This window comes from Phaethon aethereus (assembly GCF_964289735.1).
Source record: "Phaethon aethereus genome assembly, chromosome: 1".
In the NCBI taxonomy this organism is placed as follows: domain Eukaryota; kingdom Metazoa; phylum Chordata; class Aves; order Phaethontiformes; family Phaethontidae; genus Phaethon; species Phaethon aethereus.
Genome location: NC_138575.1, coordinates 153201369 through 153221867, shown reverse-complemented (window position 1 = coordinate 153221867; position 20499 = coordinate 153201369). Strand labels below are relative to the sequence as shown.

At 41.2% G+C, this 20499-nt stretch overlaps 1 protein-coding gene across 1 annotated transcript; it reads left to right on the top strand.

The window, feature by feature from the left end:
* Positions 1 to 9396: 9396 nt before the first annotated feature.
* Positions 9397 to 20199, top strand: CFAP97D2 (CFAP97 domain containing 2; the record flags this gene model as incomplete). Its single annotated transcript, XM_082014433.1, has 5 exons — positions 9397 to 9414; positions 11481 to 11594; positions 15524 to 15604; positions 18019 to 18137; positions 20010 to 20199. 5 exons carry the CDS (start codon positions 9397 to 9399, stop codon positions 20197 to 20199), a joined length of 522 nt encoding a protein of 173 aa, XP_081870559.1.
* Between the last annotated feature and the right edge of the window lie 300 nt (positions 20200 to 20499).

The window sequence follows — 20499 nt, the reverse complement described above, 5'->3', positions numbered from 1 at the left end:
GCAGCACAAGCAGCAGCCTAAACAGAAGCTACAAGAATGCTGATCAGAGAGCTCACATTTTAAGAAGGTTATTGACTCAGATTGTTGTTGCCTCTCAGGTGCTGGATGGGCCAAACAAACAGGTTTGGAGTATACATGTTGTACCGGTCTGTTTTAACACTCTCTACATGCTCACAGATAAAAAGCAATGTTCAACGGCTGTTACTTTTGCTCCTTCGCCACACATGCGCACACCTTGAACATATTTGCACAAAATAAATACAGGCCCACTGAGTCATCTCACTGAAGAAGAATGGCAAACAACTGCTAAATGCTGTATACAGGCAGAAACAAGGACTTTCAGCCATAAGCAAGTGGATGAAGTTTAGCTACAAGCAAAGGAAAATGGATCGTATTGTCAGGATCCCTATCTGTTGACCCTAAACAAGCTCACAAATCGAGCTTATCTCTTTAAAAACATGTTATCTTCGTATTTGTGTTGAATCAGTAACCAAAGAAACATCTTCTACACTCTGACACTGGGAACTGATAAATTCTCCCCAACAGCATCAGGGAGAAACCTGCTTCCATGCTCTAAATACTATAGACATCTCAGATAAAATATTTCACTTCTCTCTGTTTTCTGTGTTTGCCTTTGGTACATAAGGACATCAGCTGACCTCATTTCCCCATCTGAAGCTTTCCTCATCTGCAGAAAGTTGACCCCAAAATAGTCATTAAAAAAAAATCAATTTATCAATTCTCTTCCCAGTATTTGCTGCTGTAAGAGTTACTCTTAGCAGATACTCAACAGACTGTACTTCCCAATTTGCAGTTGTGTTCTTTTCAGACAGTCATCGTGCTTCTATCTATCTCATCTCCTTTATGTCCAGGAAACAGGATATCTACCCATAACCCAGTTCTACATTCCAAAACCAGGCTATACATAAATTCCCCACACCTTTTTGTGCAGCCAAATTTGCAGTCAGAGCCCACCACACTTAAATCTAATTTCATCTGACCCAGCATAACTTCACCGTGTTATCTAAGGTGATGGTTGCCCCCCACATCCTAACTTCAGGTGTTGCTTGCAACTTGTGCTAGCAATGTGCTCACGAGGGTGTGTGGTGTTTGATGTTTGTTGCTTAAAAAAAAAAACACAAGCAAACTGTCATGACTCCCATTTCTATATTATGAAAAACAAGAGCCCCATGTGCCAGGACATGTTGAAATTCTTTGACCAGGATCATATGCAACCTGAGCAGAAAGCAGCTTGATCCAAAGGTGTGACTGGGGCACAGTGGCATGCTGGGCAGCTTTAGGAGTGCGTGCTTATCCACAGCTACACTTCCAGGCTGTTTTTCAGGATGGCCTAGCTTTACCAAGAGCACGGCTATGTCCAGGAAGGCTGTGGCAAAACTGAAGCATAAACCCAGCCTTTCCTTTAAAACATAGTCAAGTATCACCAACTTCTGCACTTAAGCATAAAAGAAACTACCAAGATGCCTACAGAATCAGTTAGCAACAATCATAACAGACCAATGTTAAAAAAAAACCCACTAAAACAGAAAAAAAAACCAACTAGTAATTAAAAAAAAACTTTACAGCAAAGAAAAAAGAAAAGAAAAAAAGCTGGCACTGCCTTACACTCTTTGCCATGGAATAAATCAAGCTTCCTCATGTGAGAATCCAGAAATTTATATTTGTGGCTCGCTGTGCTGTCCAACTACTCTTCTGGTTTCCCACCCCAGCCCTTTTCTGCTGAAGCTTTTTGACAGCGCTTTCGTGTATCAGTGTGATAATTTATTTTCTGTTGTCCCTTGTTTTCTTGACAGAAGGTTGAAAGCCTTTTTGTTTCCTCTGTAATAAATACCTGCCTCCGAATCTACATGCCGTACAGTCCAACAACATAAATGAAGGCAATGTTTCAAAACTCACATGAATATGTATTTTTAAAGATGTTAAACGCATTATAAGAAACAGCCAAAGAATGTGCATTGCTTTTTCAATATCTTCATTGTTGAAATGAAACCTCAGCAGCAGCATATCACATGTGTATGTGTGTATTGCAGATAACATGTGCAGCCAACATGAGGTTTGCAGCTGCTAACAGTCTCATCAAAAAATCTAGGCAAAGTGAAATGCTGCTTTTTAAAATGTGGATGAGTCTGTTAATGACAATATCTTTTCCAACTTTCTTCATCCAAGCCATATGGGTTTATATTATCAGCTCTTCAGAGGATTCTTGGGTCTAAATTAGACTACAAAGAAGGTCATTTTCTGTGACTCATTTGTGCCAAGCAAGGAAATCATTTCCTCTCTTGATCTACATGATAGCTTTCTCTCGGGAGGAAACAGAATATAAGAAGCTTTCTAATCTCCTTTTGCATTATGCAAGAAATTAAGAAAATATGAACCTACTATCCCCTGGGTAGCACAAAGCTGCTACCTGTATTTATGTGAACGAACAATATATTTAAGACGAATCTAAGGAAATATCACTGTAACACAAAGTAAGACTATGATCTGATGACTGAGCAAGATACTGTGATTGAATTTTAGGAAGACATAGATAGTTTCAACTAATAATATCTATACCAGGCCTAAAGGCAGCTACTATCCATATAGAGATGCTGCATGGTATGATTACTCTGACTAGGGTGACTCAATAAACATTTATCCCTGGCAAAGTGAGTGGAGAAGCAAAGATGTCTTTGGTAGTGCTTCTGACTTACTCCCTGAGTGAATGGTAAATTCAGCTGTTGCAGTGATACCTTTCACAGTAAGTAAAAATAGTGGTAGGTTGGTTTCTTTTGCTCCTGAAGTCATAGAACCAACCAGCTGGTCAGGAAAGGGCTGCAGTCCTTTCCCCAGTCTCCATGCATAGTGAAGTATGGCAGAAATGTACTATGTAAGTAGCAAATTAAGAATGAGCCTGTGATTACCTGTGTCTCCAAAGGCTAAGAGTTTGCATCTGATGTAGCTACAGAAGAATGAAGAAACAGTAATGACATCGTTTGTATAATCACTCTGTCAGAGAAACACTGTGGCCATTACACAAAACGAAAAAAAGAAAGGAAGAGAACGATGACAAGAAGGTCTTCATTAGCAAAACATCAGCAACAGTGACAAGAAAGCACATATTTCACAAAAATACGGAAGTGACAAAGTTTAATTGAAGGAGAAACATGGGAATGAGTGGACACCACTGAGACAGCTGTTACTGAACTCTGTGTGTGTACCAATATATACACATATGGTGCACTCACACACTGGATAAAAATAGATTTATGCATCAGAAGCAGGAAAAGTGGGGATTGCACTGCAATTCTTTTACAAAGAAAGCAAAGATCTCCACTGTGACCCCTGAGTACAGGAAGAAAAGCATGTCTACCTGTTCTTCTTACTACTTGCCTTTTCAAAAAATACCACATTTTCGCTAGTTGTTGCTGGAACATTGGACCAGGAAAAGGCCAGAAGGGGGAAAAGAAAAATGTCTTTAATTACAGGAAAAAGGGGCCAGTGAGAACTGGTTGTTACAATAGCTGAGACAATACAACTAATTTTCATGTTGTATGTTTTTTTAATCTGTTTCTTAAAAAAAAAGAACATTTTGCTCTTTTAATTCTTGTTCATCATTTCTAAAAATCTGCCAGTCTAGTGTCCTCCTAAAATATGTAACTATGTTAAAATCCAAGTCATTTCAGCAGCCAGCAAAGAATGTGCAGGATTCTGATGAAGTTTACCAACATGAAATACCTTCTGGTTAAGCTCGCAGAAGCATTGTGTTCTGGGTCATATCTGCTTTACTTGAGCCTGTAAACTTTACTTTCCTATTAAGGAGCAAATCCCTTTATCCTTCCATAAAAGATTATCATGTAATAAAACTGCATTAAGATCTTACAGGAAAAAAAACTAACAGTGATTATGTACAAGAATGAAATGCGGTGAATTTTACTGCAGTTTAGTAAGTATGCATCCATTCTAATTTCTCCCACATTAGCCTTCTGTGGAACTGCTGTTACTAAGTGAAAACAGCAAATAATCTTGAGAAAGAAAAACTGAGCAGCAATGGGACTTTCTACTTTTTTTAAAATACTGGGTACTGCTGTTTACAATAAATAAGTGGTTATGCAAGCAGGCATACAAACACCCATATTTCACAACTCATTGCATATTGGCAGCCATCATCATCATTTTCCTATCTTCCTCGCTTTTTTGTCACCAGTTCATCTTCAGTCTTCTCTGTTCTTTATGAGAATTAATTTGACACCACAGGACCCCATCCTTACTCTCCACCTCCAAGGCAAAGCTTCAAACCCCCTCAGTTTAGCAGTACCAATAGTATCTCTTCTGAGGGCACTGCAAGGAGAGCTCTTACCCCAATTGTACAGTTCCCTAGAGGGAAGCCACTGAGATTATACTACCAAGAGCTACCCAAAAACACCCATAAAACAAACACTTCTCTGCCTCCAAGATAGGTCCCAGTTATGTGCTATGAACAAGAAATATATGACAGATGCTATAAAGTTTACACGCTGACTTTGGGAAGCTTTGCATAATTCATCCACAGCCAGTGTCGTGAGTGACACAGCTATCCCACATGCAGCTATAAACCTTGAGCAGACTTTTCCATGTAGTCACGCGTTTACTATGGGTCAGTTCTGTGGTCTTCCATTTGCTCAAAAATCCCATTGAAGCCAATGCTGGTGGGTCAGCTTGCAAATGCCACCCTCTCTCTGCTTTGTGAATAGCTCCCATTGAGCCCACTGGGATTACTCATCTGTGTGAGTAACTACAAACAAGAGCAAAAGAAGCAAAATCCGGTCCTCATTAGGGACTGCTAATCTGAAAAACACTCTCCCCCAGTCAGTAGTACCACTCAGGCACAGCAATTCTGCAGGCAAGATGCTACCTAGGAAAGGCAATGTGGTGCAATTTGGCGCTATATTTTTAGCATGTAATTCTTTAAAGTATCGCCTAATTATCCAGGCATGACTGCATGGAGGAGCTCTCTCCCATCACAGTACAGGAGCGAAGATAATCTTATACCATGAAACACAATTAGGCAGATGGTTATTTGGAGGCTTTTGGAATAGAAACAATTTCTCTGATCTGGGAGATAAAAAAATCAAAGCTGAATTAAAAAAAAATCATACCACACTTGATTCCCAAGTATTTAATTACATATTATCATGAGTAACTACTAATCGGCTCCAATTATGCAATCTTACTTTATTGCTGTTGGAAACACATTTATAGCCACTATATAATGTGTATATTTAAGTCAATATCTGAATAACAGTCTGGAAAACACATCATTTGTACCCACATTTGGTTACTAGCATGATTATCATCTGCCACCTGCTGGAAATAGCTGTGATATCTCAACTAAGTTACACAGATGGAAGGTCTTGGTCACTCATCAAACAAGCAGAACTGTCAAAGATCAAAATATGCTTCTTGTACCCAGGAGCTTCTTCCTCTTGCACCCACAGGGCAAGTTTAATTTGCACATGGGGGTATTTACATGCATTCACAGTGAAGCCATAACATGACATTGTTAAACAAACAGAAATTTAATTTGCTATTGGGAATAACATTATCTGCCTGTGTCTGACCAGAAGGCAAGGTACATAATCTGAAACTAATGCACCCAGCTAATCCCATCTCAAGCTGGCACAGTGCTCTTGCCACTCTGCTGGAAAGGGCACAGTTGCAGGTCCCCCTGTGCCATCCTCACAAAGGATTTCTTCCTCTACCCCATATAGTCTAGCATTGTCTTTGAGCCTCATTTACAGAGATTGACCATTCCGGCTTTATGGTGGCAAATAAAACCCTCAAGGAGAACAAAACCTGCCTGTCCAAGACATCTGCTTTCAGTGAAAAAAAAAAAAAGCGCCAGCGAGAGGGTTTGGATGAGGCATTCCTCAGAGCACCAAAACCTTGTAACTTGCTGCCTCTGTGCCAGCAAACCAGAGTCAGTAATCCGAGTAAGCCAGAGGGTAAATCCAAAGGCAGCACTGCAAGACTCACTTTGCTCTCTCACTTGTGTGGAACAGGCTGAATGGTAGCAGGACGCACAGGTAAGACTAGCAGTTCTTGCCAGTGTGCTGGCTTACTGTGTCTGACAGGACGGTGATGGGACTAATTGTATTGGTGTAATTTTGCAGTTGCCAGTCTCCCCAAGCCAGTGGGGAGAGACAGGTACAATTAGATTAGAGTTTAAGACTTTTTTTTTTCCAAAAAAAACCATATCCACACCCTTAAGCAGCCAACCTCTGTGTGCCCAATGGGTTTAGAAGAACAGCTCAGTTTAGATAGAGCATGCATTCAGGGAAACAGTGCCTTTCTCTGGGTACCTTTCAATTATTTCTGAAGTCAAAGAAAGAGAATAAAAAATGAAGATGGGGATACAAGTGATTTTTGAAGGTTTTCCAAGTCTGAGGGATGGAGCGGAGCAACAAAGAGAAAAAGAGAATACACATCCAAGGACCCAATAAAATTATAACTAATTCCTCATTTTTTCCACGAACTTGTTTTGGCCATTCTAAAGCAATCAGATGTTTACAGCAGTAAAAAGTAATATAAGCCCTGCAAGCAATATAACAAATCTAAAACACTGAGCAACACATTAGCAAGAATTAACACTGGCAGCTGCTATTTCATGCCTGCTGCGGAGCGGAGGGGCCAGGCCTGCCCGAGGTGTGCTGGGCTGGGCTGAGGCCCGTACCTCCTGCTGCGGCGTTCAGCCTTCACACGGGGAACACTAATCACAGCCCATCCCTGTAGCACGTGTGCGCCGCCGTGCACCCACCTACAAATGCACAAAACGACGTTTCTGTTGGCGTTTGCTTTTAGACGAAAGCCTTTGCCGCTTCACAGTGCTTTTCTCTGTTTTTAGGAGGTCGCTACGCTTCAGGCCCCTCCAAGTTTTCTCCCCCGTGCTGCTCTTAGGAGGCCACCACCTTTCTTCCAGCAAGGTGGGCCTTGCCTGCACTGGCAAGTTGCCCTCATTCCAGCTGCAAATGTAGCTACACCGCGTGCTGACAAGTAGGCTGAGATTTGCTCTTGTAAAGCCTGACAAGGGTTTGATGCGAAGACCCACAAATTAAAAAACTGCTAGACAAAGAATCAGCAACATCCCCAGCCTGCACATAGCAGAAATGTTATCATCTCTGCTGCAGCCATTGCTGCAGTGACATTTGTGTCCAAGGGGGCACATGGCTGAACGCAGATGCTCCTCTTGGAGCAGATGGGACTGCCAGGCCAACTCACCCAGCCCTCTGTCCCCAGGCATGCTGGCCTCTGGCTGCAGACCAGCTTTTTAGCAGCAACAGCCTGAGCCCACTTACCTTCTCCAGGGCCTTCTGGGGTTACCCAGAAAGCGTTCCCTTTCTTGGGCAAAGGTAGGGGACAGAGCCCTGGCCTTATCTCTGCGTACATACTCCACAGCACCCACGCCGTAAGAGCAGCCTTCCTCAGAAAGCTAAGGACTACTGCAGAAGCAAACTGACCTCGATGCAGAAGCTCAGTCAATCATCAACAGCCATTTCCTCTCCATGCCCTCCTCCCATGTTAAAACCACTGAGGAAAATCAACTATCAGCACTAGTCTACTTGGCATTTTTGCTGTAGATCAAGGAAATCCTGGATCTTACCAAACATTGTCCAAAAGATTTAAAATTGTGTATGTAGATATAAACATGTGTATAGATAAATAAAACTCTGTATAATTATGGCAATGTTTTTCCCCTCCTCTTCCTCTCTTCCCCACCCCCTTTCCCTTCTCTCAATTTCTCAGACAATAAATGGGAAACAACCTTTTTTTTTTTCCCAGCCAAAAATTAATTCCTGCTCAAAGCTTCCAGAAGGGTCAAGTCTAAAGGAAGCATCTGGTAAATCTGCTTTGTATTGTGGTGGGAGCCATAGCCCTCACATCCCCCTCCCTTTGCACCACTCAGCGCAGCAGGCACTTCTGCCACGCTGGGAAGGGTTTGCTCTGCCGCACACATATGCATGAAGACACATTCTGCATGACTGCAGGCAGCCCTCAGATGGAAGCGGCTAGGTATGCTGCATGCACAGACAGAGTGGGTCCCACTCACCACAGCAGGTTTTCCCATTGCTTTTTTTATCCCCCTGACTACAGATGGACTCTTCAGCTACTCCATCGGGTGGTTTGCTTGGGAATTATATGATAAGGGTGTGTGATTGCAAGGTCAAAGTCACAGCATTGGATCCTATAATGTAACATGCTGAATTGACAAAAAAAAAAAGAAGGCTTCTCTCAGCATCTCCAAATGCCTATCCAGGGACAGGCAATGAATGAAGGGAGACTGGGCCTAATCTTCAAATACACCCACAAGTGACTCCCATCCTGCAGTTCAGCCTGTGCACATGCTCAAAGTCAGTCGGAGTAAAACACTTCATAGAAAAAGCAAGAAATTGCCATAACTTTAAAATAACCAGCAAAGCTGTCAACAAAAAAACCCAGGACCTATTTTCCTCTTCAGACATACAGAAAACCTTTAAAGCTTTAGAAAATGTACACTCAGCCTCTTACGTTCTTCTACCATATATACAAAGTTCACAGCAAAAGCAAACAGCGGAAAAGGCACTTATCGTCATGGTACCTCCAAAAATATGATCTATATTGGGTATGCAGTGGGAGAAGAAGCATCTTCTTTAACTTATTCCGTAACTGGGCTGTAGGCATAAGCAGCTGCTGTAGCTGGTAGCTCCTGAGCCAGCTCAAGTCCTTCTTCTGGCAAAGACAGTGGGAAAGGGCAGCAACTCACTAACCTTGCAACATAGTTCAAGGGGGAAGTAAGTCAAGATTCAAATTCCCGAAGAAATACCACCCACAGACCTTACAGCCCTATATATTATATGAACAGGTTTGCTTAAAAGTCACACCAAAACAAAAAAGAGACTAAAAAACTAAGCCAGAAACCTATGAGAACCGTAGGGTGCGGAGATCTCAAAGAGGCTCAGCACACTCCAAAATTGCCACATGAAAAAGTAGTCTGGTATTCACCATCTTGCTTTTATGCTGCAGAAAACACAGTTCTCTCTGCTTCATGTGAAGGCATGTGTCTTGATGTATAGTGGAAAATGCATTTTTTGCAAAAACCTTCGTACATTCATCATCTACTTGTTTCTCATCTGTTCTTCAGCAAGTACCTTTTGCTATTAAGAAATTACATGCAAGTGTTTCTGCATGCAACATGGAAATTCCCATGGCTGTTGCTTCATAAAATTGTATACAGAATAAAAGTTTCCCAAATATCTACTTTATCTTGTACAGGTAGTATGTCCAAGACCTCTAGTTTGTTAAGGATACTTCATGAGACTACTTTGACTAAGCAGTGAAATGCCACTCTAAAAAATCCTGTTGTAGCTGTAAGTTTAGACCATGAAATTAGAAGGAGAGGTAGGACCTGCTGTTCCTGTCTTCCATCACCACCTTCTGACAGAAAGGACCTGCTGGACACAAAGACAGACAATTTTGAAACTGCAAACTGCTGAGTTTTTCTTTCTTTAGTCCAAAACAAAATCCAGTGACAACAAAAACCCACACAAAACGCAGTTTAGAATGAATGCATATATGGGCCACAGTTTCTGAGGGGAGAGAGAGAACAGATAACCACAGAGGAAGTTTAAGGCCACTTCCCTTCTGTCACAAACTTCAATTCAGAAGCAGCTGAGAAACTATTCAAGGTGATTTCAGTTTCTTACTGGGCCACGTTTCCACCAATGTAAGAGGCTAAGTTTTCCTTATATTTTAAGGGCTTCATCAAAATCAATGAAAAGATAATGATAATGGTGCCCTTTCGATCTATCCATAACAGATCATTGCACATGCAGCATTTAAAAGACCGACGCCAAGACCCCACCAAGCAAACAAGGGCCTAAGCATTTCTATTTGCTCAAGAACAAAATAGAATTGTGTTAATGTACACAGTTAGATTTTATATATATTTGAAAAAATGCATTTCAACTCTGTACTCTATTATTTTTACTGACATTCTCCACAACTTCTTGTTACATTGACAGGAGAATAACAAGAACCCAAGCATCTGAAAAAACCCACTCTTCAATTCCTTCCATCATTTGTCTGAAAATAAGAGCATTATTTGCCTTGCAGCAAAATTTGTATGTATCAAGGTTTTAATTTTGTCTGCTTCTGTGTTTAAACACCATTTCACACCAACTATAATAAAAATCACCCTATAGCCAACCTTACTTTGCTACTGAAATGCAAAAGTTAATCAAGATACAGATTCAAGAGACCACTGGCCCTGATTCTGTGTTGGGTAGTTGTGTGAGGCGTATTGCTCTTCCCCTGCACCCACATGAAACACTGTGTAAGAACAACCTGCATGAACAGCCTTGTGCTAAAATGGAATATCCCGTGGTTCATCCTCGTACAGACCCATTCTGGTTAGTGACTTCTGGTACTGTTAGACATAGGTTCCCTCCTCACTTCTCAGTGCTATTGTATAATATGCGTTATCCTACCTGTTTTAAAGACACACTACAGTGGTAAGATGTAATTCAAGTCTTCTCCTTAGGAGCTACGGGCCTTATAGGGAAAATGCACGAGCCAAAGCGAAGCCCTTGGGCAGCCTGCTGGACACAGCTTCAGGGTGCTCCGCACCACAAGGGTAGAAACATCAAATGAGCTGTGTCAGCTCAAGCCCAGCTTTGGAGGAGGCCAAGCTGAGCTTAAATGAGCAGAAGCAGCTTTTCAATTTTTGGGTGGGCCTGAGAAAACATCTTTGCCCATTCATCTCCCTACTGGACATAGCCTATGAAGAATGAAAGACTACGTGGCCCTACATGAGAACCAGTGGTCAGCTTGGTAAATAACTGGCTTTTGCAAGTCTGTTTGATCTTTCAGTAACTCATTAGAAATCAGATGGCATGCAGATAAAGAAAGGTGAAAAGGCTATTAAAAACCAGAACTATTTCCCTATGAACATATTTGCTGTGGCTTTTGAAAAGTGCATACTTAATCAATGAAAAACAAAATGTTTTAAACAAGTTGTTGCAGTGCAAAAGATGACACCTCCCACTGTGGGTTTGTTCGGAGCATTACTGAGACATGCCGTTCGATTCAAGGCTCAGCAAATATAGTCTATTATACAGTTCTTGGCATATTTACCGTAGTGTATGAAGCATTATTAACAGCTTACACCACTGTCTTTCCTTCATCAGCAAGGAGGTAGGTCTGGCTAGTGAAGTATAATTGGTAATCTATTTTATATATGAATAAAATACTCTTTGGAATGCATTGCTATAACATTCAGTTCTTGTTTGCTATTCCTTAAATGTATTGTTTGAAATGCTAGCACCAGCTATTCATTCTTTTTCTGAGCAGCGATGCCATGACAACCCCCACGTGACTGGCTACAAACATACCACAAGTCTCTGGGGCTTTGCTTTAGGAAAGGCTCAGACTGGCATTACTCATACGTTTTTTTGTTGTTTTTAAAGCCCAGATTCAGAGATGCTTTATTTTGTGCAAGATGCCAGACAATTTTACCATGTGGCAACAAATATCTTCAGCTAAAATGGGACAAAGCGAAGTATGAAGAACACAAGAAAAGGGTAGGTACAACTGTTTGATAAAGAGCAGAGGCCTTCATGAAAGAATAAGCTTACCCCAAAAGGCTACAGCATCTCTCTACTCATTCTTAATACTGCTAGGAAAACTACTGATCAGCAATAAGGTACAAGAGATGTATTGTAAGAATATCCAGCAAATGTAGGTATAGCTTTTGTGTCCATTTAGAGTTATTATAATGATGTTCATCAAATTTAGATGTGAAAAAGATTCGTTCAGTCATCTGCTCCAAGTCAGTAATAATGCAGGACTGCTCCCTCTTGAAAATCCATAAAGAGTGAATACCATTAGTGATGATTCAACTGTATTGCTACCTTAGGAAGATTGTATCACAATATAATTAGCTTTAATATGAAGAAATAGTTCTTCATTGTTTCCAGACCAGGTCTGTTTCATTAACTGTATAAAAATTCCTTCCTTCCTTCCTTCCTTCCTTCCTTCCTTCCTCCCTTCCTCCCTCCCTCCCTCCCTCCCTTCCTCCCTTCCTCCCTTCCTCTCTTCCTCCCTTCCTCCCTTCCTCCCTCCCTTCCTCCCTTCCTCCCTTCCTCCCTTCCTTCCTCCCTTCCTCCCTCCCTTCCTTCCTCCCTTCCTCCCTTCCTCCCTTCCTCCCTTCCTTCCTCCCTTCCTTCCTCCCTTCCTTCCTTCCTCCCTCCCTCCCTTCCTCCCTCCCTTCCTCCCTCCCTCCCTCCCTTCCTCCCTTCCTCCCTTCCTCTCTTCCTCCCTTCCTCCCTTCCTCCCTCCCTTCCTCCCTTCCTCCCTTCCTCCCTTCCTTCCTCCCTTCCTCCCTTCCTCCCTTCCTTCCTCCCTTCCTTCCTCCCTTCCTTCCTTCCTCCCTTCCTTCCTTCCTCCCTTCCTTTCCTCCCTTCCTTTCCTCCCTTCCTTTCCTCCCTTCCTTCCCTTCCTTCCCTTCCTTCCCTTCCTTCCCTTCCTTCCCTTCCTTTCCTTCCTTCCTCTCATAATTTAACTTGCAGGTGGAAAAAAGTTAAAGATGAGGTAGAGAATTGAATTTGACATATTTTTCTAACCAAATTGACAATATTGAAATAAATAAATAAATATTTTTCCTTATGTGTGAATTAACCACAAGAGGCCTACTATTGTATATAAGCATGGCTATTTAAACAGTGGCTCTTTTAAAACAGGGAATTGATATTAGTGTAGCTGAAATACTCTCGGCATCCGCTGTGCATACAGAACTCTTCGTTATTCAGCATACAGAGCACTTCATATATGCGCTAAGGCATTCAGAGGCCAAGAATAGAGGTTAGATATCATCATGAAGAAATGTATTTATAGAGAACAAAACATTTCCCACAACTCAACTGCTCTTGGATTAAACACAAATGTTAATTTCTGAGTGTAAGCAAAGAGAAAGAATAACTATCATGTTGGGCAAAGGATGGCTTAGCAGGTACATAATTTTGTTCCTTATTACAGGGTTCACACCTGGCTCAAGTAGTGACTAACAAGGTCTCCAACGGTCAAAAAGAGGCTTCTTCAAAGTGCCCCTGTGGTGTCATGCTGGCATGCTCCTAAATTCCCATGCTAGTTGCTCGGAAATTTCACCATGCCTTCTGCTGGCATAAATTCAGGCTTGCTGCAGTGAACGCCGGCTACCAGAGCAGTGGTACCTGTGGGCTGGTGTAACTGAAGGCAGCAGAGCAATTCAGCAGGTTGTCCTGAATGACACAGCCCACACGTGGCACAGGGTTTTGCTCTGCCAATGGAGACAGGGATCACTCTAAGAAAATGTAAGGGCCTCTTCTTGGTGATGTGCAGGCTTTGCATTGAAGGAACGCACAAAAAAAAACCCAAAAACCCACAACAGTCAAAAAACAGAGCAAGAAAGAAAGGGGAAAAATAGGGAGCAAGGAAGGAAAAAAGGTAACATATAAAAAAATAAAAAAGGTACACTTCTTGGAGAAGACCACTAAAAAGACGGCAACAGTTAGGAATAATCTTCTCCATGATGCTATGGTACAAAAAAATGCCAGCATGTTTCTATGTATGCAAGAGCAAATTCTTCCAGCCTGAACAATTTTGTTATTTTCTAATGGAAGAAAGGAACGGGGGGGAAAAAAGCAGAGTTACATGTCCTCTCTGCAACATTCTGCATAGAATTAAATATAAAATGTCTCCAAAAACACCATGGCTCTGGCAAGTGCCACAACAGAGATTAGCATGGGCTTAAAAAATACCAGATTTTACCTTTTACAGTTACTCATGTAAAGACAAAAAAGAAAGCAATCATAACAATTTCCAGAAAATTAATTCCACGGAAGAAATGTTGTTTCTAAACCCACCTTTTGTTGTTCAAGTTTGATACAGTTTGTATACCTATAAATTAAAATCAGAGTATACATAAATACCACATTTTATTCTTCACAACAGTGACTTCTACTGACTGATACAATAACATCCCTCTTTTACAAATTGCATGTGTTCTTAAAGTTATTTTTTAAATAACTTAATAGCATGATAATTTAAAGCACCTGAAGAAGCAGAGGAGCTAGCAGCAGCAGAAGCCAAAATCACTGAAACCCTCAGAGATTTACCAAGTTTAGTTCTGCTATCCAGTAAAAATCAGCTCTTTAATGTGATGGGATCTAGAAAAGATTAAGATGAGCACTCTCGTCTCCCCTTGAAATCAGGTGGAGTTGAGACCAGCCAGCCCCTTCTGGGATCCCACCTCCTCAGAGATGACTGCCACAGAAAAACAGCTTCATGTTTTCACAAGCATCCAAACAGTTCAAGCAAATTCCAGACAAAGCTAGAAACTGCTAAACATTGTCCCAGTCTGTGCTGTAAATTATCTGTTATAAAAGCAAGGAGCCTGTCCTGGTAGTATGTACAACAGGTCAGCCACCAGGGGTTCAAGCTGGGTCCTCCGCTCATCACAAAGCTGCTACAGAAAGAGACGGGGAAAACTTCTGCTGCACTCAGGCAGTGCATGGGGCTTGCGTTGGTGCTGTGCCTGCTGCTCTTACTTGGCAGCCTCTTTTTTTTACATAGCAAGTATTTCTCTCTTCTTTCTATATCACTGAAAAATGGTTCTAAATAGCCTGAGTCTGCCTGATACGGAACAGTTCAGGTCTGAGGTACAACAGAGGGAGAATGTTTATCACATATACTTCATGACAAAAGTCGTGGTATAGTTGTTTTAACTGATCTAGTCTCACTCCCTGTAGGACCCCAGTTTGAGAGAGAGTGGTCTCCCTTCTAAATCCTGTCTCTAAATCCACTCCCCGTTACCAGTTTTTCTTCCATGGGTATTATTCAGTCCAAGACAGCTCATAGATTATTCTTGCTCATATATTGCATGGCTATTTAGGTCAGGATGGGGATAAATATTATTGTGCCACTGAACAACCAACTCCATTATGATAATTAGATGCACAATTTGCTTTTGATGATCATTCTAAAGTGCTAATACGAAAAGGCCTGGGAATACTTTCAACACAAGAAGTCCTTTTCCAGCATTGCTTACCTCTTTCTGGCAGCATCCTAAATGTGCATCCCTTTGGAAGACCTGACACAGCTTAGAAGTACCTAGGGCTTTCTTAAACTAGCCTTTTTATTTCTGCTGGATGCCTAATAAAAACTGCCTGCCTTCTCTTAGACAGTCTTTCCTGTATCATAACATCAACACCACTGTAAACAGACTGTATGTATTTTTACATTTCTCCAACAAAAAGAGCACTTTGCATCTCCAGCAAACTTTAGAACAACTGCCTTTAACATTTTGATTTCGCACTACTACTCTTCTGGGCAAGTCTGGCTTTGCTGATACAATGAATCATATGTTTAATAGTGTTACTGCTGGCTAACAAAACAGGAGAATTAAAAGATTTCCCATAATGATATGCATGGGTATTTCCAACAAAAATGGACAAATATTTCATTTCTCTTGCAGATCCAGGCAGCAAAACCATTAGTGGACACAAGTGCCCCTGCAATATACAGCCACATTCATCTGAAGTTAGGGAAGCTGAAGGTATAGTATTGGTTATTTCATTGAGCACTAGCATGCCTACCTTCACGTCTCCTCTCAAAGGAAACAAAGAGACTACCAGATGGTCACAATTTCAGGGCCTTTTTTTTTTTTTCCTTGGTGCAGTGATTGTTGCAACAGGACTATCAGGATCCATGAATAGCACACTCTCAGCCTCATTAAATAACTTATTTTATCTTTATGATTATTGATGAAATCAGAGCGCTTCAGATTAACAAGTGCTAAAGTGTTCAAAAAGCCTCCTAAAAGGTACTTCTGCACAGCCATGAAAAAAAATCACGAATAACAAGAATAGCACAATCATCAAGATACACACAGAGCAATGAACTGAATAATAGGATGTTAACATATTCAAAGCACATGAAATAACAATGGGTAGCCTTGACTGGCATTTATCCTTCAAAATCTTACTGTTCCCAAGAGGCAATTTTTTATTAAAAGATGACAGTGGAAAATAAATTGTTACCTAATTAACTCTGCTTACTAAAAGGAAACAACAAGAATTAAAAAAACCCAAACATGAGCACAGTAGAAAATACGTGCAGCTAAACCCTGACAAAGACTTAATTTCCAACACAGTGCCCCTCAGGCAATGGGAGCGTAGCCCATGTAAGGATTTCAGAATTAATTTCCTTAAAATTGTTTATCATCTCACTGTGTGACATAATAATCCCCAGGCACCTTATAATCATTTCACCAGCAAAACAATTCATTTCTTCTCCATGCATAAAATCATATGCTATATTAGGATGTGGATTCAATTGCTGTTGTTAATTTTTTCCTATTACTGTAAAAATGACACTGATAAAGTACCTTTGAAAAGGAAATATTGCATAGCCCCCCTCACACAGAGGTTAACAGAAAAACCACCAACAGGAACCCATTGCTCTCAGGCCTGTTCCATTGAACTACAGGTCCTGATAACTGGAAGTGAGGCTGTGGTCCTAGTCTCTTTCTCATCCTCCTTTCCAAACTGCTACAGAAAGAAAGAAAAAAAAAACCCACCTGTAATGTTGCAATCTTCTATTAACCAGTTCTTCTTTACAGCTGTTCTCCTCAAGGTTATTCAGACCCTGATGGGATTACTTAATGCACCAGTTTTAGGTACTTTTATACTACGGTGTGACCAGCATCTGACCTGTTTTGGTCAAGGCAAGGCAGATGTACTAGATTCCCTACAATAACCTGCTACTCTAACATTAGCTACTCAAAACTATCAGAGTAGGATGAGCAGGATTTCCTATTTGTTTTATACAGGACTTGCAATATCTCTGGACTGCCTAGAATCAAATATGGGGGGAAAAAAAGAGGATAAAGGAGAAGAGCGAATTAGCATGCTCAAAACAAGACTATTTCTGAGAGGCTTTTGAGAATAAGATGTTGAAGTCCAGCTATGAAAAGGGTGCTTTCCCTGCTTTTCTCCATCCAGCCTCTCCCTGGTTACCTCCATCTCAGCCCTGAGGGAGAAGGCATTCTTGGGACTCAGATAACCTTGGAAATAGGTTTTTCTCTTCACTTCTCCCCTATTCTTTCCCAATCCCCACAAAAACACTTTTGGTCATGGATTGGTGTTCCTCAAAAAACAGTATGGTAACATTCTTTACAAATTAGACAGTGCCCCAGGATATCTAAAGGGATTCTCTCTCCTCCACTGGACTCCTTCAATTTTCATCATGCTTTTGACACTGGTAACTTCAGAGACTGAGATTATGAACATCCTCTATTTTAAAATCAAATGTAAAGAGGCTTAAAATCATGCTGAGAATGAACAGAACTAGTTTATACTGCCTTATACATCTCTCTCCATTTCTTTGTTACACCCAGTTGTTGCTTCTTTTCTTACACTTGCCTGCAACCCCTGCAGGACAAAAATGGCCTGCACTGGACAAATCTCACTGAAGTCAATAGAAAAACTACCATTTGATCCAAAGCCCACCAAAGATAACGGAAAGATGCCCATTGACTTCAGAACAGCCTGGGTAAGTCCCATCATGTGTCTGTACAGTGTTCATCACAATCCTAGATTTTGACGAGAGCCTATGAAGGTTGCTAGAGAAACAAATGATAATGATGATCCTGGAAAATACATTCACAAATATTTATAGAAATTCTGCTTATACAGATTTGATAATCAAGCAGGCTGCTGCTGTGGTTGCAGGAAAGTGTTTCAGGGTCAAATTCACAGCATTGCAAAGGACTTTCTCTCGTTGCATCACCATTAAAATGGTGAAACAAAGGGTTGTCTCAACACTAGCACAGAGCTTTACCTGATCAGTGACTGTTACACTCTGTGTAGAGAAGGGAACAGCAATTTTGAAGACCGTGTTAGGTATCAGTGCTGCTTGCTATGGCCTTGTAAAAACAAAAGCACTTCTTTACCCTTTCTGTACACAAAGTTGGAGGAAGACCAACTTTCCATCATCGAAAGAGACAACCATTTGCTGCTGGAGAAGATGTCCTGCATCATGAGTACAAAAGGACAAATCGACAACAAAAATTACTATAAGGCCAAAAGGTAATATCAGCAGCACTATTTCTATGTAGTTATCAAGTTACCTTCCCAGTGACAAACATAACTAAGGATAAACTGCTCTGTGAAGACACATATTTTAAAAGGCAGCCTAAGGTATAATCAACACTTCAGAAAGCCATTTGCTTGCCCTGTCACATGAAATCCAATGCTGGGTCATTTTCCTCCTACCCTCTGTTGAAGAGAAGATGGCTTTAAATTAGTTTTTCAGTTTAATAACTGAGGGAATGAAAAAAAGGGAGGGAAAAAGAGAGAGAGAGAGAACACTGCCCTACTTTAAGGGAAATAAATGAAGCAAACCTAATATGTCACAGCAAAGCTGTTGTTCCTGCTAAGTGAGTCATTGCTGCTGACTTTGCCAGTTGTTCCTACAGACAGCACCGGAAAGAGGGAGATCCAAAGCTTAGAGATCAAATAAAAACTGAGCAAAAAATAGAATTTAAATTAAAAAGAAAAGTGGAGCGGGAAGCAGGCAGAAATCAAATATAATTTACTGCTCAAAGGAGACTAAGCAAAATATGCCTTGAGGATTTATCTCTAGAGAGAACCACCTTACATATTTTTGATTCAGGAGAAAATTTACAACCTGAATAGGGCACAGAAGACCAGTCAACAGCAGGGACAAGCTTTTGAAGTGAAAAGAATGGTTTGTATAACTCAGGTGGCAGCTGTTACCACCTGTGATTCATTTACAGACAGACTACTTCGTGACAGACTGACTGCTCATCAGGTCCTAAAGTGTCTCCAGACAACAAAACGCAGATCACAGCAAATGACCTAAGTAGAACTCACTACACGTCACCATCACAAATATCCTGACATTTGCACAGTTCCTTGGGAAGACAGAAATGATTTGAAAACAGAGTTGGTCATGTCCACATTATGCAAATCCACATCATAGCACTTATGGCTTGTCCCTAGTGAGTAGTACCCAGATCAGTGCAGGTATCGACAAGCATCAGTTAACTCTGCTGCAGAAGGTGTGATCCACAAAATATGGAAGGAGAAGAGCATCCTCCCCCTTTTCATTCCCTCTCTCTCTTCCTGATTCGAGTGGCAAACTCTTGTTGTTTTCTTTGGATAAGCTCTGATTTTCATCAAAGCTCTCCATTAGCTAATTAAACTTGAGACAGCAGCAGAAAACTAACCCAACAAAAACAAATGAACCTGGATAGTTTTGCTGCCACTTTCTGCAAAGTGATGAATTCCAGGGCTAGTGCAAGGGGTGGAGAAGACCACACAGCTGGGAGCAGTGGGGAGATGAGCAGAGGAAGGAAAAGAGTAAGGCTTTCCCTTTTTTGGTGGCAGGAGACTGCTACCAGATCAGCTCAACTGCCTGGGAAATTACAGTCTAAGAACCCACAGAACATTTCCAAGGAGTTCGAGGCAGTACGCTTGTCTCCATTGTCTTCATGCTTCCCAATTTGGTATATCAGGTTTGTACATAAATAAAGTTAAGTGACAGAAATTGATTGTTAAGCATCATGTTAAGCCATGCCCTTACCTACAGTACCGCACTACAGCAATTCCAAGACTGGAGGGTTGGCATTAGTCCAAAATAAAACTAGCATTTTTCCTCTTGTAAAATGTACCAAACCTCCAGATAGGCAGGGCTGTATTTGTGAGGTACTGAACAAAGACTATGCTCTTAAGAAGGACAAAAGGATTGGGCTGCAAGGGCCAGTCAATGCAGATCAAGGAGGAGCAAGTCCCTCTCCTACAGGAGGGGTATAAAACCTTAGGCAAATTTTCCCCTGACACAAGATTGACAGATATGTCACATTCTGGGTTCCCAAGCACGGGAACACAAACAAGCCTGAAGAATTTTGATTCTGCTTATATGGTTTTCCCATCTAGTTTAAATGGAGAAAAACAAAAACAGGAGGTACAGAAAGTGAACCAGGAGAACTGCGCCATTCTGGATAGAATTATGAAGTCCCAGCCTCAGTATCAAGTTCAGCGATGGCATGAGGATTGGCAACAAGCTGAAAAATACGTGGCCAACATTGCGAGATATCCTCGTGGGCGGTGTAAATCACAGAGCTGAAAGGTAGCCCTGAGCTTCTGTTCTTTCCTTCCCTGTTATTTCTGGATCGGAACTGCTCATAGAGCACATTTCACTGTGCTTTTGTGCTGAGGATTAACTGCACGTGGCAGCCAGCTGCACAATTAACAGCCTTTCATTTATACAGCCACTCTTATCAAATGAATCCCAGAGTGCTCTTCAAACTTTATTAGGTGATTTGTAAGTGCTGTAGTTTCTACAGTCAGACTATCCACCATGGAGAGATGGTGCTCTCAGAAATAAATTTTAAAATAATTATTAAAAAAAAGAAGCAACATCTTA